A 26,747-nucleotide genomic window follows, 5' to 3' on the forward strand; every position below is an offset into this window, starting at 1 on the left:
GAGTGCAATCAGACTAGAACTCAGGATTAAGAAACACACTCAAACTTGCACAAACACTTGGAAACTGAACAATTTGCTTCTGAGTGTAGACTAGATAAACAATGAAATGAAGGCAGAAATAAATATATTCTTCCAAACCAGTCAGAATGAAGACACTACTTACCAGAATCTCTGGGACACCTTTAAATCAGTGTAGAGAGGGAAATTTATAGCAATAAATGCCCACATGCGAAACAAGGGAAGATCTAAAATCGACACCCTATCATCAAAATTGAAAAAGCTAGAGGAGCAAGATTAAAAAAAAAAACTCAAAAGCTAGCAGAAGAGGAGAAATAACTAAGATCAGAGCCAAACTGAAGGAGATAGAGACACAAAAAAATCCTTCAAAAAAAATCAATAAATCCAGGAGCTGATTTTTTTAAAAGATCAAAATAAACCACTAGGCAGACTAATAAAAAAGAAAAGAGAGAAGAATCAAACAGATGCAATAAAAAAAAGATAAAGGGGACATCACCACTGATATCACAGAAATACAAACTACCATCAGCGATTACTGTCAACAGCTCTATGCACACAAACCAGTAAACCAGGAAGATATGGATAAATTCCTGGACACTTGTGCTCTACCAAGACTAAACCAGGAGGAAGTTGAAACCCTGAATAGACCAATAACAAGGGCTGAAGTAGAGGCTGCAATCAATAGCCTACCAACCAAAAAAAGTCCAGGTCCAGATGGGTTCACAGCCAAATTCTACCAGATGTACAAGGAGGAGCTGGTTCCATTCCTTCTGAAACTGTATCAAACAATACAAAAGGAAGGAATCCTCCCTAACTCATTTTATGAGACCAACATCATCCTGATACCAAAACCAGGCAGAGGCTCAACTAAAAAAGAAAACTTTAGGTCAATATCCATGATGAACATCGACGCAAAAATCTTCAATAAATACTGGCAAACCAATTGCAATAGCACATCAAAAAGTTTATCCATCACGATCAAGCAGGCTTCATCCTGGGAATGCAAGGCTGGTTCAACATACGCAAATCCATAAATATAATCCATCACATAAACGGAACCAAAGACAAAAACCACATGATTATCTCAATAGACGCAGAGAAGGCCTTTGACAAAATTCAACAGCCCTTCATGCTAAAAACTCTCAATAAACTAGGTATCAACAGAACGTATCATAAAATGATAAAAGCCATTTTGACAAACCTACAGCCAATATCATACTGCATAGGTAAAGCTGGAAGAATTCCCTTTGAAATCAGGCACTAGACACAGATGTCCTCTCTCACCACTCCTATTCAATACAGTATTGCAAGTTCTAGCCAGAGTAATCAGGCAAGAAAAAGAAATAAAGGTATTCATTTAGGAAAGGAGGAAGTCAAACTGTCTCTATTTGCAGACAACATGACTGTATATCTAGAAGATCCCATCATCTTAGCCCAAAATCTTCTCAAACTGATAAGTAACTTCAGCAAAGTCTCAGAACACAAAATCAATGTACAGAAATCACAAGCATTCCTATACACCAATAACAGACTGAAAGAGAGCCAAATCAAGAGCGAACTCCCATTCACAGTTGCTACAAAGAGAATAAAATACCTAGGAATGCAACTAACAAAGGATGTAAAGGACCTCTTCAAAGAGAACTACAAACCACTGCTCAACAAGAGAGGACACAAACAGATGGAAAAAGATTCCATGCTCATGGTTAGGAAGAATTAATATCGTAAAAATGGCCATATTGCCCAAAGTAATCTATAGATTCAATGCTATCCCCATCAAGCTGCCAATGACCTTCTTCATAGAACTGGAAAAAATACTTTAAACTTCATGTGGAATCACAGGAGAGCCTTCATAGCCAAGACAATCCTAAGCAAATAGAACAAAGCCAGAGGCATCACACTGCCAGACTTCAAACTATGGTACAAGGCTACAGTAATCAAAACAGCACGGCACTGGTACCAAAACAGAGACATAGACCAATGGAACAGAACAGAGGCCCCAGAAGCAACACCACACATCTACAACCATCTGATCTTTGACAAACCTGATAAAAACAAGCAATGGGGAAATGACTCCATGTTTAATAAACGGTGTTGGGAAAACTGGCTAGCAATGTGCAGAAAGCAAAAACTGGACCCCTTCCTGTTACTTTACACTAAAATTAACTCCAGATGGATTAAAGATTTAAACATAAAACCTAACACCATAAAAACACTAGAAGAAAACATAAGCAAAGCCATTCAGAACATAGGCATAGGCAAGGACTTCATGACTAAAACACCAAAAGCATTGGCAACAAAAGCAAAGATAGACAAATGGGATCTAATTAAACTTCAGAGCTTCTGTGCAACAAAAGAAACCATCATTCGAGCGAACTGGCAACCAACAGAATGGGAAAAAATTTTTGCAATCTACCTATCTGACAAAGGGCTAATATCCAGAATATACAAAGAACTAAAACAGATATACAAGAAAAAAACAACCCCATTCAAAAGTGGGTGAAGGATATGAACAGACACTTCTCAAAAGAAGACATATATGAAGCCAACAAACATATGAAAAAATGCTTGTCATCACTGGACATCAGAGAAATGCAAATCAAAACCACATTGAGATACCATCTCACACCAGTTAGAATGGTGATCATTAAAAAATCTGGAGACAATAGATACTGGAGAGGATGAGAAACAGAAACACTTTTACACTGTTGGTGGGAGTGTAAATTCATTCAGCCATTGTGGAAGACAATGTGGCAGTTTGCCAAGGATCTAGAAATAGAAATTCCATTTGACCCAGCAATCCCATTACTGGGTATATACCCAAAGAACTATAAATCATTCTACTATAAAGACACATATGTTCATTGCAGCCCTGTGTACAATAGCAAAGTCCTGGAACCAACCCAAATGCCCATCAATGATAGACTGGACAAAGAAAATGTGGCACATATACACCATGGAATACTGTGCAGCCACAAAAAACGATGAGTTTGGGTCCTTTGTAGGGACTTGGATGAATCTGGAAACCATCATTCTCAGCAAACTGACACAAGAACAGAAAACCAAACACCACATGTTCTCACTCATAGGAGGGTGTTGAACAGTGAAAACACATGGACTCAAAGAGAGAAGCATCACATGCTGCGGGCAGTTTGGGGGGGGTAGCGGAGGGATGTGGGGTGGGGAGGGTCGGGAGAGATAACATGGGGAGAAATGCCAGATATAGTATACACCTAAAGTAAAATTAAAAAAAAAAAAAAGGACAAAGAGGGACATTATATGATGGTAAAAGGCCTTTTCCAACAGAAAAATATCCCAGTCCTAAACATATATGCACCTAACACTGGAGCTCCCAAATTTATAAAACAGTTACTAATAGACCTAAGAAATAAGATAGAAGCAACACAGTAATAGTGGGGGACTTCAATACTCCACCGACAGCACCAGACAGGCCACCAAGACAGAAAGCCAACAAAGAAACAGTGGATTTAAACTATACCTTAGAACAAATGAACTTAACAGATATATACAGAATGTTCCATCCAACAACTGCAGAATATACATTCTATTCAACAGCACATGGAAACTTTCTCCAAGATATGTTATATAAGAAGACCACAAAATGAGCCTCAATAAAGCTTTAAAAACTGAAAATATTATTATGATTATTTTATTTTTTGAGATGGAGTCTTGCCCTATCACCCAGGCTGGAGTGCAGTAGCACAATCTTGGCTTACTGCAACCTCTGCCTCCCAAGTAGCTGGGATTACAGTCATGAGCCACCGTGCTCATGACTGTATTTTCTGTATTTTTAGTAGAGATAGGGTTTCACCATGTTGGCCAGGCTGATCTTGAACTCCTGAGCTTAGGGGATCTGCCCACCTCAACCTCCCAAAGTGCTGGGATTACAGGCGTGAACCACTGAGTGTGGCCTAGAAAACTGAAATTATATATCAAGCACTCAATCAGATCATAGTGGAATAAAACTGGAAATCAATTCCAAAAGGAACCTTTGAATCCATGCAAATACGTGGAAATTAAATAATCTCCTCCTGAATCATCATTGGATCAATAATGAAATAAAGATGAAAATTCAAAAATTTTTTTAACTGAGTAACAACAGTGATACAACCTATCAAAATCTCTGGGATACAGAAAAGGCAATACTACGAGAAAGTCACAGCCCTAAACACCTACATCTAAAAGTCTGAAACAGCACAGACAATCTAAGGTCACACCTCAAAGAATTAGAGAAACAAGAAAAAACCAAACTCAAACCCAGTAGAGGAAATAACCAACATCAGAGCAGAACTAGATGAAATTGAAACAAAACAATAAAAAAGATAAATGAAACAAAAAGGTGGTTCTTTAAAAAGATAAATAAAATTAATAGACCATTAGCAAGACTAACCAAGAAAAGAAGAGAGAAAATCCAAATAACCTCACTAAGAAATGAGACAGGAGATATTACAACTGACACCACAGAAATACAAAAGGTCATTCAAGGCTTCTATGAACACCATTACACACATAAACTAGAGAACCTAGAGGAGATGGATAAATTCCTAGAAAGATACAACCTTTAGATAGAATCTAATTCTATCAGGAAGAATTAGATAACCTGAATAGACCAATAACAAGCAGAGAGATTGAAATGGTAATTAAAATATTACCAACACAAAAAAGTCCAGGACCAGACTAATTCGCAGCTGAATTCTACCAGACATTCAAAGGAGAATTGGTACCAAGCCTACTGACACTATTCCACAAGGTAGAGAAAAAGGGAACCCTCCCTAAATCATTCTATGAAGCCAGGATCACCCTAATACCAAAAGCAGGAAGGGATATAACCAAAAAAGAAAACTATAGACCAATATCCCTGATGAACATAGATGCTAAAATTCTTAGCAAAATACTACTAACTGAATCCAACAACATATCAAAAAAAAATAATTCACCATCAGCAGGTGGGTTTCATACCAGGGATGCAGGAATGGTTTAATATATGCAAGTCAATAAATGTGATACATCACATAAACAGAATTAAAAACAAAAATCACATGATCATCTCAATAGATGCAGAAAAAGCATTCAACAAAATCTAGCATCCTTTATGATTAAAACTCTCAGCAAAATCGACATACAAGGAACATGCCTAATGAAATAAAAGCCATCTATGACAAACCCACAGCCAACATAATACTGAATGGGGAAAAGTTGAAAGCATTCCCTCTGAGAACTGGAATAAGACAAGGATGCCCACCCTCACCACTCCTCTTCAACACAGTACTGGAAGTCCCAGCCAGAGCAATCAGAAAAGAGAAAGAAACAAAGGGCATCCAAATCCGTAAAGAGGAAGTCAAACTGTCTCTGTTTGCTGATGATATGATTGTATACCAGAAAACCCTAAAGATTCCTCCAGAAAGCTCCTTAAACTTATAAAAGAATTCAGCAAAGTTTCTGGATACAAAATTAGTGTACACAAATCAGTAGCTCTTCTATACATCAATAACTACCAGGCTGAAAATCAAATCAAGAACGTAACCCCTTTTATAATAGCTGAAAAGCAAACAAACAAAGAAACAAAAAAACTTAGGGTTATACCTAACCAAGTAGGTAAAAGACCTCTACAAGGAAAACTACAAAACACTGCTGAAATAAATCACAGATGACATAAACAAATGGAAATACATCCCATGCTCATGAATGGGTAGAATAAATATTGTGAAAATGACCATACTGCCAAAAGCAATCTACAAATACAACACAATTCCCATCAAAATAGCACTATCATTCCTCACAGAATTAGAAAAAAATCCCAAAATTCATAAAACCAAAAAAGAGCCCATATAGCCAAAGCAAGACTAGGAATCAAAAAACAAAGGCCATATAGCCAAAGCCAGACTAAGCAAAAAGAACACATTTGCAGGCATCACAATACCTGATTTCAAACTATACTTTAAGGCCACAGTCACCAAAACAGCATGGTACTGGTATAAAAATGGGCGCATAGACCAATGGAACAGAATAGAGAACCCAGAAATAAACTCAAATACATATAGCCAATTGATCTTCGACAAAGCAAACAAAAACATAAAGTGGGGAAAGGACACCCTATTCAACAAATGGTGCTGGGATCATTGGCTAACCACATGTAGGAGAATGACACTGGATCCTCATCTCTCACCTTATATGAAAATTAATTCAAGATGGATTATGAACTTAAATCTGAAACCTAAAACTATAACACTTCCAGAAATAATATTGGAAAACTCCATGTAGACACTGGCTTAGGCAAGGATCTCATGACCAAAAACCCAAAAGCAAATGCAATAAAAACAAAGATAAATAGCTGGGACTTAATTAAACTAAAGATCTTTTGCATGGCAAAAGGAGCAGTCAGTGGAGTAAACGGACAACCCACAGAGTGGGAGAAAATCTTCACACTCTACACATCTGACAAAGGACTAATATCCAGAATCTACAATGAACTCAAACAATTCATCAAGAAAAAACCAAACAATCCCATCAAAAAGTGGGCTAAGGACATGAATGGACAATTCTCAAAAGAAGATATACAAACGGCCAACAAACATTAAAATAATGCTCAGCATCACTAATGATCAGGGAAATACAAATAAAAATCTCTCATCTGCAAAGCCCTTGATCCACTAGTTTTGTAACCACTAGTTACAAAAGAGTCTGGCAATCCATCTCCGTAGAGGGGGCGGGCACTTCATTTCCTGATAGCCATGCCACTTCTTGCTAGATGTCTTCCTTACGGTCCACAGTTTACTGTTTTTCCAGATTTATCAAGAGTGGAACCTAGGATGATGTGTTCTCCTCTCCCCATCAGAATCTTTTCAAACCAAACCACCACTTTGGGGAAAAGCATTGTTAACTGATTATTGGATCATATGGTAGTTCTACTTTTATGAGGATCTATAAACATTTTAAAAATGAGAAAACTAGGCAAGTAATTTAATCCCAAGGTCACAAAACACAGAAGTCACAAACCTGTGACAGCGCGCCTCCTATCATACCATACAGCCTTCCTACCTCAAGCATAATCAAAATATGCCCTAGAATTAACTAAGTACACACACTGCAAATGCAACAGAAACAATACTTGGAGCTGGATGTGAGTTGTTTACATGTATCATATTACCTATTATGCCGAAATGCATCACTGCTTCCTTCGGAAGTCTCACTGAGTCCCATAGAGCGCCCTTGGGAAAATAAATAAGTGAAATTCATGAGCTCAAAACACATACTTACATAAAAATGATCTCTAAAGGCTTAGTTCTAACCAGGAATCGAGCATCATTACCTCAGCACTGTCTATATAAAAAGTGATACTCTGACTTCCTAGGTTGAAGTCAATCCAAAATTTCTCTAAGCTTTCATCCTCTGGTTTTCTCATCTGTAAGAGATAATTTCAGCATGAATTATACGCTCAAAAATCATGCTAAAGGGTCAGTTAAACATTATTCCCTTAAAAATAGAATTTGGGCTTTTCCTGGAACAGTATTATCCCAACATTACAGGCCCTCTCTTTATTGACTGACTCCTTTGTGCAAAACGGAATAATCTCAGTTTTATAGAACTCAGCCATTTCTCCTCACCCCTCCAAAAATCCCCCTATCCATAGCATATTTAATAGATATTTAAATGTGTCACATGATTCTATCCATGCAATTTCTTTTCTAGTGAAAGTCACAGAGAAAACAGTTCTATGTTGAATCAGTAACAATCCACACTACATACGGATGGAAACTTCTAGAGAAGGAGATACTGTGACCAAACATGAGTGATTTGCCGTCTACCTTCCATCCATTAGAGTAAAGCCAAGACTTGAAGACTTCAAATTTCCTTCATTTTAATTATTATGAAATAAATATATGTTTATGGTTAAAACAGAAGGAAAAAATTCTAACAGTATGGTAATTTATAAAAACAGTAAACATCTTCTCTATCCCTCAGCTTTTCATGGGTACCTTTCCATAGGCACCATTAACAATGCCTTTTCTTCCTCCCAGATGTTTTCTAGACATATATCAAGAAATATATATAAAGATATTATTTCCCAACAATAGATAAAACACTAGACTCACTTTTCTACAACCTGATTTTCCAATAAGCTGTACTTCTTGGACATCTTTCCTTTGCATCATATATGTCTATCTTTTAATAGCTACAGAGGTGAATGAGGACTTTCACCCACAATACATGTTCCTGGAAGCCAGTGTGAGGGTCAGTGTAAGGGCCCTAATGAAAGTGAATGGAAATTTGGATGTCACAGAAAGAAGGAAAACCAAGCAGAGAGCAGAATCCTCAGACAACCAGGGGGAAAATACATAGAATTAAGGCACAGGAATCAGCCTACCAGAATCAGTTCTAGAGAGAAGAAATGTGTAGTGTAGCCAGGAATTGACAGCTTAGCTTAGAGAGGCCAAGAAGGGGACTCTGGACTCAAAGCAATGATGAAAGAGGACATTCTGAAGACAGGGTCCAGGAAACCCGAACAAAGTCAAGGTTCCAAGACCTATAAATATTTTAGCCTGAAACTGAGATACTGTAGGATGAGGCTCTTTTATATGAAGGACCTTGTTCCTCTAGAAACCAAATTGTGGGGGTGAGAAAAGACACTGGCCAACCTTAGGCTATAAAGTGCAAGGTAGAATGAGCTAGAGAGAAAGGAAACTGGCTCAAGTGTTGCGAATAAGAGGGAAAGGCATAAACTAGAAGGAAAGCAGCAAGGAAATCATCCTTTTGACCCCAGTCTAGGCAATAATTATGTCACCCATGAATAGGGTAAAATGAGGGAAGCTTCCTGTAACTGTCCTCATGTATACAGTACAGACCCTCAAATTCCTTTTTCCAACAGTAATAGTAGAGCCCTTAAACTTACTGGTAATGCGTTCTGGTTAGGGTACAGTATGATCGGTTTGAGAACTGAGGTCACTAGAAGGAGAAGTTAGCATCCTTTTTAAAATGCCCTTTGGAGTTATGAGAGCAGAAGTCTAACCTAACCATATAACCTAACCTAATCTCTGGTTTCACTGCACACCACCCTCAGGCTCTCCAAAAGAGAGGAACATACCTCACGTTCATCAGCAAAAGCCGCGATACACGGAAATGAATACACCCTGCAAAATATCTCACAATTAAAAAATAAAATATGGATGAACTTTAAACACATCTACAGATGTTCTGCAACAAGCACTTCTAACTAGAGTCTGCCATTAAGTCTCCTCCTACAGAGTATGGTAACGGGTTTCAAGCCTGCAAATGGAGATCTACTATGGGTAGATTTCAAATCTCCATCTGGCAGTCAATAAGCCAAGTTTACTAGTACTGTATCTCAACCCAGTTACTCGGTCAGATTCCCAAACAAAAGAAGTGAATTTAGCAAATATTGTCTGACCAAGGACTTAACTGTTCATGATACAACTACCTCCAGCAACCTCAAGTCAGGAAATGGTTCTTCATAAAATCTATGGATTCTCTAAAGAAAGTATTATTTTAAAATATCCCAAGTCACAAACAGAATAAAACTGATAGAGTTTTTCTTTTTTTTTTTTTTTTTGAGATGGAGTCTCGCTCTGTCACCCAGGCTGGAGTGCAGTGGGGTGATCTCAGTCACTGCAACCTCTGCCTCCCAGGTTTAAGCCATTCTCCTGCCTCAGCCTCCTGAATAGCTGGGATTACAGGTGCTAATTTGTTTTGGTTTTTTTTTTTTCGTATTGTTAGTAGAGATGGGGTTTCACCATGTTGGTCAGGCTGGTCTTGAACTCCTGACCTCATGATCTGCCTGCCTCAGCCTCCTAAAGTGCTGGGATTACAGACGTGAGCCACCACTCCCGGCCGATAGAGATAATTTTTAAACACCCTCCAACAAGGCACTAGGCAGAAAGGGTCTGATACTCTCAAGTTGCTACTCAAGGGACAACTGAGTAAGGTCTGTAAATGACATGCCCAATATTCTCTCCAAACACACCCTAAACTGTTATTTTAAAAGATTAGACATTTTCAGAATACAGCTAGTCAATAATGCTCAGAGACACAACTTACCTTCTTTGGTCACCAAGTCTGTTGTTTAGGTGATTGAGAAAACGTCTACTGTCCTTCAAAGCAAATGATATAAAATATTTTATTTTAAAAAAAATCAAGATGTCTTAGTTAATACAACCTTAGCATATAGAGGCCTGTGTTTGCTTCTAAATGTCCAGGATGCAGTCACGTGAATGAGGCTTTACAAGGATTTGTTATTACATGTTAACAATACTTTATGCCACCAAGAGGAGGCTCCAGGATCATGTTTCCGGAAGAAACCTCTGCTCCCTGCAGCCATTAGATTTTCAGCTGAGGAATATACTCAGGTCTTCAAAAGATAAATGCCTGGTTGTGTTTCACTGGGTCAGAAGAGTAAGCAAGATAAATACATCTTACTGATGACCCAGGTTACAAGATTTGACCAACCCATTGGGCACCCATCTCCCTAACACCTGCACAGCACAAACCAACCGCAAACCTATAAAATGTATCAACTTTGGGTTGATCTGGGTGTGTTATCCATTGCCAATTTAAGTTCTTTGTTCCGTTCTCTATCCCATTCCCTTCTCTGTTCCCCTCCCTTCTCCTAGCATATGTTCTAAGAACAAAGACTATTATTAGAGCTCTAACCAACAGCTCTCAGGAAGAAATTTGTTACCCCAACATTCAAAAAACAAAGAGACACAGATCCAAGTTTTTGTTCCCTTTTGTTAGCAAGAATTGGCTGTTGGAATCAGCATTCCTTATGCTCCTGATGTACCATTCAGCAGTAAAGAGACATCAGCAGTGTGAGCCTTTCATGTAAAAGCAATTCAGTTGAGAATTGGATAGCTCTGGAGAAGGAAACGATTTTAGAAACAACAAAATTACACTTCTCTATTTTCATCAAATTTCCCTGCAAATGAGAAATGAAAAGGAGCAGAAAGGAAATTAACATGTGAATGCTTACAACAGCCCTGGACCTTTCAGTTTCCCTCACTGAGTCCTCATGAATTTGAGATAGGCTTTAGTCCCATTTTACAGATGAGGTCACTCAGGCGTCACAAGTCAACTACGCTGTCAAAATGTGTACATCCCAATAAATTGGAGAGTTGGGGCTCAAACTCGAGGCTCAACCCCAGTTTGGAATAGCCCCAAAGCTCACAGTCTTTCCATTGAGATTATACAAAATATAATGGCTAAATAATTACTATATGCAGCATATGATAATAGGCTTAGAGTCTGAGGAAATAGGTCCATGGTTAATAAAAATCCTGGATTCATAGCAATTTTGACCAGAAGGGTTTTGTCAAGACACATGAGTACTGTTATTAAGAATTTTGCCTTTTCCTACAACAGTCTAACACTTTTTTTTTTTTAGACAGAGTCTCGCTCTGTCACCCCAGGCTGGCGTGCAATCGCACGATCTCAGCTCACTGCGGTCTCCGCCTCCCGAGTTCAAGTAATTCTCCTGCCTCGGCCTCCTGAGTAGCTGGGATTACTGGCACGAGCCACCACACCTGACTAATTTTCATATTTCTTGTAGAGATGCAGTTTCACCACGTTGGCCAGGCTGGTCTCAAACTCCTGACATCGTGATCCGCCCGCCTCGGCCTTCCAACGTGCTGAGATTACTGGCGGGAGCCATTGCGCCCGGCCCCTAACCCTCATTTTTAACATCTTTTAAAAGAAGAGGGAAAATGTTTTAGCTATTTTAGGATGAAGGTGAACACACAACAAAGCCATAAGCTTTTTTTTTTGTGAGGCTTGAGGACACAATTACAAGAAGCCCAGGTTGCAGAGAAGACACGGAAAAGTACTGTTTCTCCACATGGCAGAGGCCAGATGGCTCAGAACACAACCACCCCATAATATTCCTCTGCCGGGTCATGTCCATCTCGGCCTCCTGCCATCACAGCAGCTGCCTTCTGCAGGACAAAAATGCCCTAATTTCTTCTTCAAGTCTCCCTATCCTTCAATGTCCATTGAAAACTGCTCACTCTTGCAAGACATCTTTTTTAACTGGATTCATCAAATTCACCTAGTTCTGTCTCCCAAAAAGAAGTCCTGGTCAGGGACTCACACCTATAATTCCAGCACTTTGGGAGGCCAAGGTGGGTGGATCGCCTGAGGTCAGGAGTTGGAGATCAGACTGGCCATCATAGCTAAACCCGGTCTCTAATAAAAATAAAACATTAGCTAGGTGTGGTGGCAGGCACCTGTAATCGCAGCTACTCAGGAGGCTGAGGCAGGAGAATCACTTGAACCCAGGAGGCGGAGGTTGCAGTGAGCTGAGATTGCACCACTGTACTCCAGCCTGGGCAACAGAATAAGACACTGTCTCAAAAAAAATAAAAGTCCTATCTGTATCCCCACATCTAGTTCACAAATACTCTGTTCATATTGCCTTCAAATTGTTTACCTTAAGTGGGAAACAAGAAGTTTAAGGATAGTAATGTAATCATACTTGAGCAAAAAATCCTCCCCTAAGCCCAACGCACAGCAAAGTTTTGAAAGGGTGCTTAATAAATATTGGCTAAACAGAAATTTGCATGACCAGGAATCTCACCGTCTCAAATTCTCGACCCTTAATTTCTTTGAAAGCTTCAGCAATGACTTCATCATCAAACCATTTATGGACAAGATCATCCCTTGAATTTTTAATTGTCAGTCTACACAGCGCTTCAGTAATAGCGACCTGCTGGTCGTAATCTAGAGATTAAAAACATGGTAGACATAAATAATTCTGGGCACAAAGCAAAAGAAAAAATGAGTTCCAGAGTTAGCACTTGCTCTAAGAAACTCCACCTGAGAATCCCAGCATTGTGTCTTAGCAGTATCCACAGCAAGATGCATCCTAGAGTAACTAGAATCTTTTTTTTTTTTTTTTTTTTGAGAGAGAGAGAGTCTCACTCTGTCACCCTGGAGGGCAGTGGTGGTTGGAGTGTGGTGGCCCAATCTCAACTCACTGCAACCTTTGCCTCCTGGGTTCAAGTGATGCTCCTGCCTCAGTCTCCCAAGAAGCTGGAATTACAGGCATATGTCACTATGCCTGGCTAATTTTTATATTTTTTAGTACAGACAGGGTTTTGCCATGTTGGTCAGGCTGGTCTTGAACTTTTGGGTTCAAGCAATCTGACCACCTCGGCCTCCCAAAGTGCTGGGATTATAGGTGTGAGCAACCCCGCCCAGCCACAATCATTTAAATTCAATATTTAAGAAATAAAATAGGCCGGGTGCGGTGGCTCATGCCTGTAATCCAAGTACTTTGGAGGCCAAGGTGGGCGGATCACCTGAGATAGGGAGTTCAAGACCAGCCTGACCAACATGGTGAAACCCAGTATTTAAAAAAAAAAAAAAAAAAGAAAGAAAAAAAAAAAGAAATACAATAAAAATCTAAACAAGAGTTTGGCATATAACAACTTTTAAATAAATAATATTTATGGATGTTATATTTTAGATATATTAAAATAGTCATCCAAAGCAAATCATCCAACAGCCTTAAAAATGTTTCTACTGGCCAGGCATGGTGGCTCATGCCTGTAATCCCAGCACTTTGGGAGGCCAAGGCAGGTGGATCACCTGAGGTCAGGAGTTTGAAACCAGTCTGGCCAACATGGCGAAACCTCATCTCTACTAAAAATACAAAAATTAGGCAGGCATGGTGGTGGGCACCTGTAATCCCAGCTACTTGGGAGGCTGAGGCAGGAAAATCGCTTGAACCTGAGAGGCAGAGGTCGCAGTGAGCCAAGATCGCACCATTGCATTTTAGCCTGGGCAACAAGAGTGAAACTCTGATTAAAAAAAAGTTTCTACTACAAACCAAAATCCAAAATAACTTGTAGTATTTCACAGCAAATAAACTAAAACTACATGTAACACCATGTTTAAATTTCATCACAGCCCAGTAGAATGACATTTATAGAATGCTTTTAAAATCTGCAAAATAATAATGTATACTGTTTAGGGATCTACAGAGTAAAAGTAGAAAAATATGCTTGGGAACAAAAACAAATCTGAGTCACGGAGAGGGAAATGATACAAGGAATATGGACACGGGGGACTTTATCCATGACACTGATTTTAATTTAAAAACAGACTTGAAGCTAATGCGCTAAAATGATAAATTTTGCCAAAGCTGGCTGGTGAGTAAATGAGTATTCACCAATTATTCTTTACAGTTTTCGGCATGCTAAAATCTCTCAAAATAAATTTAGAATAAAACCTTAATTCCTATTTTCAATTTGACCATAATTTATTCCCCATAGTCCCAAGATGCTCATAAAACCCCCAGTGTCCAATATTTAATAGTCTAATATTTAAAATTCTAAATGTTTCTTACCACCCACAGTCAACAGTGTCCTTGCCAGGTCTTCCCTGAAACATTTAGATAAATCACATTTAACTGAAGTAAACATCAAGAGGTAAAACTTCATTATACTAGCAGTAAACTTTAAAACCAAAATATATGTTTTTGAAACTATTTCAAATTCAGCATCAGAATTTCCTTAATGTCAATAATACATATTTATGAAAAAACCTTCTCAAGTTTATATATTAATGACCTAGGTGTTTTATAAGAAGCTAGAACTACTAAATACACTCTGAGGTTCTGTTTTCCCTCTTGCAAAGGGAATTCAATTTGATGATCTCTGAGGGTTCATCAAATTAATTCTGGAGTTTTCTAATCACCTCACCAACATGTGAGGGCATACATCCTTTTACATAGTTTGATACCTGCAGGAAATGATAGACAGTGATTCTTTCCTATGATCTACTTGATCTGATTTTAAAAACTAATTTGGAGATGTAATAAGATGAAGTTATTACATGATTGTAACTAATGCAGACTCTTGAACTGTATATTCACTTAGAATTTCACATAAATGCTAACAAGTGTGAAAGTGTGAGTCAATCTTTTTTTTTTTTTTTTTTTTTTTTGAGACCGAGTCTGGCTCTGTCACCCAGGCTGGAATGCAATGGCGTGCTCTCGGCTCACTGCAACCTCTGCCTCCCAGGGTCAAGTGATTCTCCTGCCTCAGCCTTGCAAATAGCTGGGATTAATTTGCACCCGCCACCACACCCAGCTAATGTCTTGTATGTTTAATAGAAATGGGGTTTCACCATATTGGTCAGGCTGGTCTTGATCTCCTGACCTCAAGTGATCCACCTGCCTTGGCCTCCCAAAGTACTGAGACAATAGGCATGAGCCACTATGCCCAGCTGAGTCGATCTTCTTTTAATGCCTGAAATAGCTCCTATTTTAAAGAACAGATTTGTTGAGAAACCTTGTGATAGTTCAGTCTCTTTTTTTTTTTTTTCCATTTATTTATTTTATTGCATTTTAGGTTTTGGGGTACATGTGAAGAACATGCAAGATTGTTGCATAGGTAACACACGTGGCAGTGTGATTTGCTGCCTTCCTCCCCATCACCTACATCTGGCATCTCTCCCCTTGCTATCTCTCCCCAACTCCCCACCCCCCAATGTCCCTCCCCTATTTCCCCCCAACAGACCCCAGTGTGTAGTGCTCCCCTCCCTGTGTCCATGTGTTCTCATTGTTCAACACCCGCCTATGAGTGAAAACATGCGGTGTTTGATCTTCTGCTCTTCTGTCAGTTTGCTGAGAATGATGGTTTCCAGGTTCATCCATGTCCCTACAGTTAGTTCATTCTCTTATAAGAAGCAGATTGATTTGTTACTATTAATAGAAGCCAGAAAGCAGTACCACTGAGCAAAATTAACTCTCCTTACTTTTATGTTTGCAGGTTTTACCTTTGAAGTCCAGAACATTCCAGACTTTCTAGATCACACAGATAATAAGGTAGTCTGTTCAAAGATTAGTTTGAAAACTTAGGAGAAAACATGAGATCAGCTGCTCTCTAAATCTAAATACACCACTAAGAGTAGTGATTTCAGTAATGTATTAAATAATAATTTGTTCAGGAAAAATGCAGTGTAAAAGCCATATCCTGAAAGGACTAAAAGGACAAACACGATGGCAGTGAGTTCCATGCTCATCAATTACCCATTCAGGCCCTACATTGTAGCCACACACCACGTAAATATGTGCCACAATGATGTCCTCCGTGCCGGCTGGTGGTTGGCGCAGCCACAGGTTCAGTTCCAACTTCAACTTCAAAGCAGGGTGCTGGGTTTTGTTGTTTCTATGTTCACACATTACAACCTTACCTCCAAATCTCACATTCCAAGACCCATGCAACAGTTTAGGTCACCAAAAAAAACTAAAAAAAATCTATCACTTGAAAAGCAATCAAAATTTGGCCGTGTGCAGTGGCTCACGCTTGTAATCCCAGCACTTTTGGGAGGCCAAGGCAGGTGGACCACCTGAGGTCAGAAGTTCGAGACCAGACTGGTCAACATGGTAAAACCCCGTCTCTACTGAAAATACAAAATTAGCAGGGCATGGTGGTACATGCCTGTAATCCCAGCTACTCAGGAGGCTGAGGCAGGAAAACTACTTGAACCTAGGAGGCAGAGATTGCGGTGAGCTGAGGTCATGCCACTGCACTCCAGCCTGGGCAACAAGAGCAAAACTCCGTCTCAAAAAAAAAAAAAAAAAAAAAAAAAAAAAAAAAGGAGAGAAAAGAAAAGCAATAAAAATTCCATGCCCTATCAGTGTAGCTACTGGAAACCTTGGGGCACTTACTCTTTAGCAGATAATGTGCTAATCACTTTAAATGGATTACTTGATTTAACCTTCACAATAACTCTATCAAGTAGGTATTACTCTGACTCCATTTTACAGGCAAACAAACAGAGGTATGATTAAGTTAGGGCTGTGCTCCTAGATAACTGAAGAAAGTGGCAAAACTAGGATTTGAAGTCAAGCAGTTGGGCTCTACGGTCTGCGCTCTTAACATTCTCCCAAGACGCACTAATTTAGTTCACATTGACAATGAAAAAATATAGCCTGAGAAAGCACTGTGCCTCAAAACTTTGATGCAAAAAGAAAAAAGACAAACAAAATTCATGATATTAAAAAGGAAAACTCAGCAGAGCGCGGTGGCTCACGCCTGTAATTCCAGCTCCTTGAGAGGCCAAGGTAGGCAGATCAGGAGGTCTGGAGTTCGAGACAAGCCTAGCCAACATGGTGAAACCCCATCTCTACTAAAAATACAAAAATTAGCCGGGTACGGTGGCAGGCACCTGTAATCCCAGCTACCCGGGAGGCTGAGGCAAGAGAATTGGTTGAACCCAGGAGGCAGAGGTTGCAGTGAGCTGAAACTGCACCATTGCACTCCAGCCTGGACAACACAGTGAGACTCCGTTTCAAAAAAAAAAAAGAAAAGGAAAAATCTAGCAATGTCTTCTTTTTACCTCAGCCCCTCTTTATCACCTAGCATAGTGCCTGACACGTAATAGGTGTACAAAGCATTTACCAAAGAGAGAAAGGGCATAATCAGGTCTAAAGAGAACCAAGATTGAAGTTGTACAATCATGAGGGATTTTACCCTTCTTACAGCACATACTTATACAAAGCCACTTACATAAGATGACACGTGCCTTCTGACAAAGGGAATTTTTTTCTCTCTTCCTGAGGTACAGCGTGCAAAATGCAGTTAAAAGTCTTCAAGGCCTTTTTGGAATTGAGAAGGCATTACATGGAGAAGGAACAAAACAGAGACCTATGTACAATCTTTTCTAAGGTTTCCAGAGCTGCTGTTATCTGTTTTGTTATCTGCAACTCACCTCCTGTTGAATCAAATGATTTCCAGTCTTTTCTGTCACCAGGAATCCTAAGCTAAGTAGGAAGGAATCCAGCATCTGAATTTTCCCTGAAAGTATAATTTCAAAGAATCAAACTTATGTTTCAAAGAGTAAGAAAATGACTCCTACACACGGTCACAGCTTTTGCTTGTTTGAGGATGTCCTTCTGGCTTTAATACAATGTAACTCACCTTGCAGGCTATGCCCTTTACAATCCTGTTGCCTTCTGGTATTAAGGGTTGTGAGCATGTGCACACATGCATACGCACTTTTTTTTTTTTTTTTTTTTGAGATGGAGTCTTACTCTGTCGTCCAGGCTAGAGTGCAGTGGCGCACTCTCTGCTCACTGCAACCTCCACCTCCTAGGTTCAAGCTGTTCTCCTGCCTCAGCCTCCTGAGTAGCTGGGACAGCAGGTGCGTACCACCATGCCCAGCTAATTTTTTGTAACTTTAGTAGAGATGGGGTTTCACCGTGTTAGCCAGGATGGTCTCGATCTCCTACCTCGACACACATTTATTTTACATGGTTTCTGGTGACTTATTTTGAAACCAAATCTTACTTTAGCTCAGGAAAATTAATTCTTTGATACTTTTATTACAGCAGACTTTCTCAACTTTGGCAATATTGACATTTCGAGCCAGGTAATTCTTCTAAGAAGAACTTGAGAATTGCTGTCAAAATGCAGGGGGAAAAATGAATGTAGGAAAGATGCACAGGAGGATAAAAACAAAGATGTGGCAGATAATCTTACAAAGAGGGAAGAGAAAGTAACTGTAATGGACTTCTTGGTGGCCCGCCCACCATCCTTCCCCGCTCCTGTTATGGAGAAGTTGTGCTATTTGGGTGAGACCCATCAGTTCTAGGGGCAAATCCCGACTGGCTTCAACTAGGCAGAGGCAGCCCACATTTATCTTTTCATAGTGACTGGTTCATTTGGAGGGCAGGACATCCAATCAGAGGAAAGCCAGGGCTTTTGTTTTCTGGTTGAAGGAAGTGAACCTTTCTCCCCAAGGTGTGAACCTGGAAGCACAAAGTTCTGGTTGCAACCAAGGGAAACCACCTTGAGAGCAAGGACTAGACTCTGAGAGAGCCAGAGCTGAAAAAGCTGTAGAGACGGAGTGGAGCCACTCCATTTCCAAACTGCCCGCCTCTGGACTTTTTAGTTCCTTGAGCCAGTAAATCGTCTTTTTCATTTAAGCCTATTTGAACTATATCTTCTGTTAAACATATCCAAAGTACTCTACCTCAGTAGCTGTCAACTAGAGATGATTTTGCCCCCCGGGGGACACCTCTCAATGTCTGGAGATGTTTTTGGCTGTCAAGACTTGGGGGTGAATGCTGTTGGCATCTAGAGGGTAGAGGCCAGGGATGCCGCCAAACACCCTCTGATGTACAGGATAGCACCCATGACAAAGAATTACCTGGTTCAAGATGTCTATATTGCCAAAATTGAGGAACTCTGTTGTAATAAAAGTATCAAAGAATGAATTTCCTGAGCTAAAGTAAGATTTGGCTTCAAAATAAGTCATCAAGAACCATGTAAAATAAACATGCTTTCAACCCTTAATATCAGAAGATAATGCAACAGGATTGTAAGGGGCATAGCCTGCAAAGTGAGAGTAGCATTGTATAAACGCCAGAAAGACATCTTCAAACGAAGAAAAGCTCTGACCATGTCCCTCCCCACACCCTAATAATACTCTTAGGTTTATTCAACACATTCAGTTTGTTGTCTTATACAAAAAAAAATAATTTTGATGTTAGTACTTAAGAGTAACTACCAGTAAAATGAAAGTAGGGCATAAGCCATTCAAATCACGAGAGACAAACTGAAAGACAGTCATAATCCACATAGCAGAACACAAAAGAATCATAAAAAATCAATAAGAAGACGTAAGTTTCAGAACAAAAAGGGAGGAGTGATTAATTTTGTCAATTGCAGAAGGAGGTGGGAAGAAATTCAGTAAAAAATATTTCTACTTTGGAGAGAGGGATTAGACATTAGCTCGGCAGAGCCTGGGCATAAAAGTCACCCAAGACAACTGTCAAAGGCACAAGTGAAAACCTGTCAGTTACAGAGAGGTCAGCCCTGCTAAGGTGACCAGAGTGGGCTCTAAGCACAAATCGTCATTGCTATAGATGGGACTATGTCCCCCCAAAATTCATATGTTGGAGCCTTAACCCTCAATGTAATGGTATTTGAGATGGGGCCTTTGGTAAGGGAAGTCTAGATAAGGTCACAAGGGTGGGATCCTCATGATGGGATGAGTGCCCTTTTAAGAGCTCTGGCTCGGTCCCAGCATGGTGGCTCATACCTGTAATCCCAGCACTTTGGGAGGCTGAGGTGGGTGGATCACCTGGGGTCAGGAGTTCAAGACCAGCCTGGCCAAACACAGTGAAACTTGTCTCTACTAAAATTCAAAAATTAGCCAGGCATGGTAGCACATGCTTGTAATCCCAGCTATTCAGGAGGCTGAGGCAGAAGAATAGCTTGAACCCTGAAGGCAGAGGTTGCAGTGAGCTGAGCAACAGAGAGAGACTCTGTCTCAAAAACAAAACAAAACAAAAAAACCAACCAACCAACCTCTGGCTCTCTGTCTACCTTATAAGCCCACAGCAAGAAGCCAGGTCTCTGCCCACCATGTAGGCACACAGCAAGAAGCCAGGAAGAGGCCATCCCCAGAACCCAACCATGCTGGTACCCTAATCTCTTAGTTCTAGCTTCCAGAAATAAATGTCTGTTGTTTTAGCCTCCTTATCGATGGTATTTGGTTATAGCGACCTAATTGAACTAACACAGCCATCTAAACCAGAGTTTCCTCTACTATGGGCAATGAAAGTCATTATATAGGATTACATGAATCTATAAATGCACCAAGCAATGACTGTAGACTGAATAGATGGCTCACTTGTGCACTGTTTTTCAAATATGCAGTATATACATATTGTTGGGATTAATAAAAAGCAAGCTTATTTTAAAATGCTACAAAAATCAAAGTACTTTTTTACCATTGTGCATTTTATCAACCAGTTTTAAAGACAGTAACTATCATTCTGGTGTTCATAAAACTTTGACTTGAAAATATTTGGAGCCACTGACTTGAATTATGAGGACCAACCGAGTCAACCAAGTTTTAAAGTCAACCAAGCCCAGTGCGTGCCTCAGCTTCCGGTACTGAATTTCCTCAACTTGCAGAATGTAGTGTCAATTCATGACAGCCTTACAGAAGAAAACCAAAAACATGTACCATAGGAAAAAGACTTATCAAGATGGCTCCAATTTCCAAAATGTTTCAATATTTAAGTGCATCTTTGAATCCATGGTATAATTCGAATGTCAAATAACTTTTTTTTTTTGAGACAGGATCTTGCTGTCACCCAGGCTGGATGGAGTGGCATGATCATGACTCACTGCAGCCTCAAACTCTGGGGCTCAAGTGATCCTCCCACCTCAGCCTCCCAGGCAGCTGGGACTACAGGTGCACACCAGCACACCTCGATAATTTTTTGTAGAGATGGGGGTCTCACTATGTTCCCTGGGCTATTGTTAAACTTCTGGATGCCATCAACCCTCCCTCCTCAGCCTCTGAAAGTGTTTGAATTACAGCCGTGAACCACTGCACCCAGCATAATTACCTTTAACTTGAGCTAAATTGAACAAAATCAATCTAGCCTCCAAAGTTTCTAAAATTTTACCTTTTACACTCTTGAAAGACAAAAAAAGCGTGTGAATCAGCTCCAAGTTAAATCAGTAGTAGCTAAATTTTGCATATTTGAATAACAAAAATGGCTTTCTATTACCTGAACAGAGCTAGCCATATGTCAAGAGCAGCTAAATAAAAATGTTTCTCAGTGCTGGGTGTGGCGGCTCGTACCTATAATGCCAGTACTTTGAGAAGCCAAGCCGGTGGATCATCTGAGGTCAGGAGTTTGACACCAGACTAACATGGTGAAACCCCATCTCTACTAAATACAAAAAATTAGCCGGGTATGGTGGCACATGCCTGTAATCCCAGCTACTTGGGAGGCTGAGGCAGGAGAATCACTTGAACTCAGGAGGCGGAGGTTGCAGTGAGCCGAGATTGAGCAATTGCACTCCAGCCTGGGCAACAAGAATGAAACTCCATCTCAAAAAAAAAGGCCAGGCATGGTGGCTCACACCTGCAATCCCAGCATTTTGGAAGTCCGAAGTGGGCAGAACACAAGGTCAGGAGATCAAGACTATCCTAGCTAACACAGTGAAATCCTGTCTTTACTAAAAGTACAAAACATTAGCTGGGTGTCGTGGCATACACCTGTAGTCCCACCTGCTTGGGAGGCTGAGGCAGGAGAATTGCTTAAACCAGCGAGGCGGAGGTTGCAGTGAGCTGAGATTGTGCCACTGCACTCCAGCCTGGGTGACAGAGCAAGATTCCGTCTCAAAACAAAAAAGCTTCTCAGAAAAAAAGACTTTTTTCTACAATGAAATGCATTTCCAAATGACACTATGATGACCATAAAGTGGTCGATAAATCCAAATCCAATGTTTAAACTCACTTTTATTTTTACATATCATTTAAATATTCTTTTCTCTGTGCCAGAATATCCTATTAATGAAAAATTCATAGCCAATTAGTAGCCAACAATATACTTACCTTCACTACTACTCTTGGAAATAATCTAATAAAAAGAAAGAAAAAATAAAGCTTGTATTATTTTAAAACAGCATGACAAACTATAACATGAATGTATTAGTGTTAACTTTCTGTAATAGGCAGGTATGGACTTTACAGAAGAATTTTAGAGAAAGCCTAGTTGAGTCTTAATCACATCCTTAAATACGCATATCACTCTCAATCAGGTGACTAATATATTATTTGTATGTATGAAAATAAATCACCTCTCATTTTTAACATCGTTTATATATAGCTTCTTACTATGTCATATTTAATAATAGTCTAATAATAAAACACGAGAGTTTTTTTTTTTTTTGAGACAGAGTTTCACTCTTGTTAAAACTCAGGTTGGCGTGCAATCACACGGTCTTGGCTCACTGCAACCTCTGCCTCCTGGGTTCAAGCAACTCTCCTGCCTCAGCCTCTGAAGTAGCTGGGATTACAGGCACCCACCACTACACCTGGCCAATTTCTGTATTTCAGTAGAGACAGGGTTTCATCACGTTGGCCAGGCTGGTCTCGAACTCCCGACCTCAGGTGATCCACCCGACTTGCCTCCCAAAGTGCTGGGATTACAGGCGTGAGCCACCACACCCGGCCACATGACAGTCTTTTGACAAAACTTGCGTATCAGAGAAAACCATGTTTTATAAATAACTTGAAGATTCCTGCCAATTACTAGTGGTATTTGCTCAGTGAAGCATCCATCCCCTCCTTACCAACGCTGTGTCGAAGAAGTCTTCTATAACACGAATCAGTGACGTGTCTGAGGCTAAGGCTTCTGAGGTCAGATTTCCTGTTGTTCTTTCAAACCAGAAAACTAGGTACACAGGAGAACACTAATGTAACTACATAAGACTAAAGGCTGCCTATTCAATAAAATTTCACAAGACAATTTTCTCATTAGAAAAAAATAATCTTAAAGATCTTTTTCCATTCCATTCCATTCCAATGAGGCCTGACTCTGAGGCTTCCTACCCAGAACACTTCGGGATGGTGCCATACGACTACAGAGCTGTGGTAAGTAAGCTCTCGGAGATCAGCAGGAAACAGAGACCCAGCCAGGATGCCAGAAAGCCATATAAAGGGACTAGTGAGGAACACTTAAGAATTAAATGAGGCCAGGCATGGTGGCTCACATCTGTAATCCCAGAACTTTGGGAGGCTGAGGCAGGGGGATCGCTTGAGGCCAGGAGTTCAAGACCAGCATGGGAAATTCATCTCTGCTGGGCGTGGTGGTGCACACCTCTAGTTCCAGCTACTTGGGAGGCTGAGGTGTGAGGATCACTTGAGCCCAGGAGGTCAACACTATAGAAAGCGCTGTGATCACATCACTGCACTCCAGCCTGGGTGACAGAGAAAGACCATCTCTCTTAAAAAAAAAAAAAAAAAAAAAAGAGAGAGAGAGAGAGATGAATGAACCTCCCCGGCACAGGGAAAGAAAAATCTTGCAATCTGAGAATCTGCTAACAGCAAACTATCAAAGAAAATACAGAATTGGAAAGTTCTCAGAAGTATTTGTGGTTACAACAAATATGCCTCAGGCCTAGGTATCTTTCTTTTGTGAAAAGCTACCAGCTAATTAGAGATTTTTTTTCCTATAGGAATATATATCCAATTTATTATTAAATTGCTGGGATTGGTATAATTTAAAATAAACTGTAACCTTTCCTCTTCCACCCCAAAATATACAGTATTTACTCAATAAAGCAAAAGCCATCTTATTTTTCCCATCATTTTTGCTGAGACAGGTCACTCTTAGAAAAAAAAAAAAAAAAAGAAAAATCCTGCAGGCATAGTTAGAAATCATCAATTCAACATGACATCAGTCATATGAGTTGCTCAAGAACAACTCTTGCAGGAGTCAGGCCTTCACAACTTTGTATGCTTTGGGCCAAGAACCTGACACACCCAGGCTGAAGATAAATAAACCAGTTTTCAACCTTGGCTGTGCATTAGGAAAACCTGGGGAGTTAGGAAACATCCCCCCACCCTCAAAGCCTGGGACCTATCCCAGACCCAGTCATCAGAATCACTGGTGTTACACCCCCACCTGAGTTTTCTATTTTAGGTTTAAGAAAGTTTGTGAAGGCTCTCCAGGTGACTGTAATGTACAGCAAGTTTCGAAAGCCATTACTACATTCCAAGTAAGGTTTCTTTTGTCTCAAATCAGACAAATACTTGCACTAGATTGAATCATCCACCTTCTGAAGAAAGCTTTTCTCCAATAGCACAAGAGAAGAAATGTTCCTCTATGCAGCAGAACTCACTGCTAAGCCTGTATTTGCTCCCTCCCTATGTTCATGCTCAAAATTCTATGCTTTTTAAATACACTGCCACCACTCCATGTATCCCTCTAAAGCCTGTCGCCCTCCCAGACCCCTCCCAAATACACTGGTTGAGTAGACACAGAAGTGGTAAAAAGGCTGCACTATCTCATCAGTACTTGGGAACAGGAAGTTCTCACTGAACCCATTTATGTGTCCTGGTCACACATTGTCTAACAGACATTCCAGCTCTCCCAACAGCTGTATCATTACTAGAAGCCAGACACAATAGCAATGGCTTATTAGCAATATGGTATCAGACAAGTTGCTTAATCCTCCTGGATTTTAAGGTACAGGACTAAAGATATTCCCTTCTGTAGAGAATTTTTTTTTTTTTTTGAGACAGGATCTCACTCTGTCGCCCAGACCAGAGTGCAGTGGCACGATCTCGGCTCACCACAACCTCTGGCTCAAGCAATTCTCCTGCCTCAGCTGCCTGAGTAGCTGGGATTACAGAAACATGCTACTACTGCCCAGCTAATTTTTGTATTTTTAGTAGAGATGAGGTTTCATCATGTTGACAAGGCTGGTCTCAAACTCCTGATCTCAGATGATCCACCCACCTCAACCTCCCAGAGTGCTGGGATTACAAGTGTGAGCCACCGTGCCCAGCCTGGAATTCTTATTCTACGGAGTAGAAGAACTTCCAAGCATACTTAGTGTTGCGTCTGCAAACACAACTGTCTTTAGAAGTATAGAGTTTAGGCTGGGCATGGTGGCTCACACCTGTAATCCCAGGGAGGATTAAGGGAAGGGAGGCTGAGGCGGGCAGATCACTTGAGGTCAAGAGTTTGAGACTAGCCCAGCCAACATGGTAAAACCCTGTCTCTACTAAAAATACAAAAATGAGTTGGGCATGTGGTAGGTGCCTGTAAACCCAGCTACTCCAGAAGCTGAGGCAGGAGAATTGCTTGAGCCCAGGAGGCAGAGTTTGCAGTGAACCAAGATCACACCACTGCGCTCTAGCCTGGGTGACAAGATTAAGACTCTGTCTCAGAAAAAAAAAAAAAAAAGAAAGAAAAGAGGTATAATGTCTAGTATCCATTCTCTTTGATAATGTTGATCTATTGCCAAAACCTATATGAAATAATATATCTAAATTTCCATCACCAACTAGAATTCCAGTGGAATATGGAAATTCCTCCTTGATTTCAAAACTCCAGTAGGGATTTGATCTGACACTTTTTTAAACTGTGGGAGGGAATTCTTAAGGCAAAATAGAAAAGTTGGGTTGGGGCATATTCCTATTCATACCCCAAAAAGTCAGCTTAGGGTTCCAAAGTACACTTAGGACAACTCTGCTTCATTTCCTTTGAGGTTTATCTCCTTTCCTCTGCTTCCTATTATCTGCATAAGTCAGTGTATCGGCAGGTCAAGTGGGGTTAAATGCAAAATGAAATACATATGGTTTGCATAAGCACAGTCTTTAATTCCCCCTGCAAACACTTAAAGTCCCTGAGATGAGTTTGGAAAAACCCGGAGTTTGCTTTCTCTCCTGAGGGGGTAGCTTCATAATCAGATGCATTTTAGAGTATTAAAGGGCAGAGACAGATCTTGGCCCAATCTGGCCTTAATAAACTTCAGGTACTCGAGCTCAAGGGGTAAATCACAGACATTATTAGCAGCCAGATCATCTTTCCACCCTACTTCTTCCCCCACCCCTCCTCATCAATAAACAAACTTGTCTCTGGGCTGCAAAACCCTCACAATAAAAAAGGGGAACTGCAGCCAGGTGAGGTGGTTCACGCCTGTAATCCCAGCACTTTGGGAGGCCAAGGCGGGTGGATCACTAGATCAAGAAATGGAGATCAACCTGGCCAACATGGCGAAACCCCGTATCTACTAAAAACACAAAAATTGGCTGGGCATGGTGGCATGCACCTGTAATCCCAGCTACTTGGGAGGCTGAGGCAGGGGAATTGCTTGAACTCGGGAGGCGGAGGTTGCAGTGAGCCAAGGTCACACCATTGCACTCCAGCCTGG

The 26,747-nt window shown here is 40.4% G+C and overlaps 1 protein-coding gene across 1 annotated transcript in view; it reads right to left on the minus strand.

Annotated features, from left to right (window-relative positions):
- Positions 1-26,747, minus strand: part of SYCP2L (synaptonemal complex protein 2 like) — a 92,350-nt gene that overhangs the window by 64,242 nt on the left and 1,361 nt on the right. Inside the window, exons 3-12 of the mRNA XM_032249951.1 lie at positions 23,157-23,257; positions 22,417-22,441; positions 17,764-17,849; positions 17,562-17,650; positions 14,393-14,427; positions 12,620-12,762; positions 10,090-10,142; positions 9,119-9,164; positions 7,346-7,438; positions 7,184-7,244 (exon numbers count right to left, since the gene is read on the minus strand). Coding sequence (XP_032105842.1) covers positions 7,184-7,244; positions 7,346-7,438; positions 9,119-9,164; positions 10,090-10,142; positions 12,620-12,762; positions 14,393-14,427; positions 17,562-17,650; positions 17,764-17,849; positions 22,417-22,441; positions 23,157-23,257 — 732 coding nt within the window. The remainder of the gene's footprint in view (positions 1-7,183; positions 7,245-7,345; positions 7,439-9,118; positions 9,165-10,089; positions 10,143-12,619; positions 12,763-14,392; positions 14,428-17,561; positions 17,651-17,763; positions 17,850-22,416; positions 22,442-23,156; positions 23,258-26,747) is intronic.

Source organism: Sapajus apella, unplaced genomic scaffold, assembly GCF_009761245.1.
Source record: "Sapajus apella isolate SASKATOON/1434 unplaced genomic scaffold, GSC_monkey_1.0 scaffold70, whole genome shotgun sequence".
In the NCBI taxonomy this organism is placed as follows: Eukaryota; Metazoa; Chordata; class Mammalia; order Primates; family Cebidae; genus Sapajus; species Sapajus apella.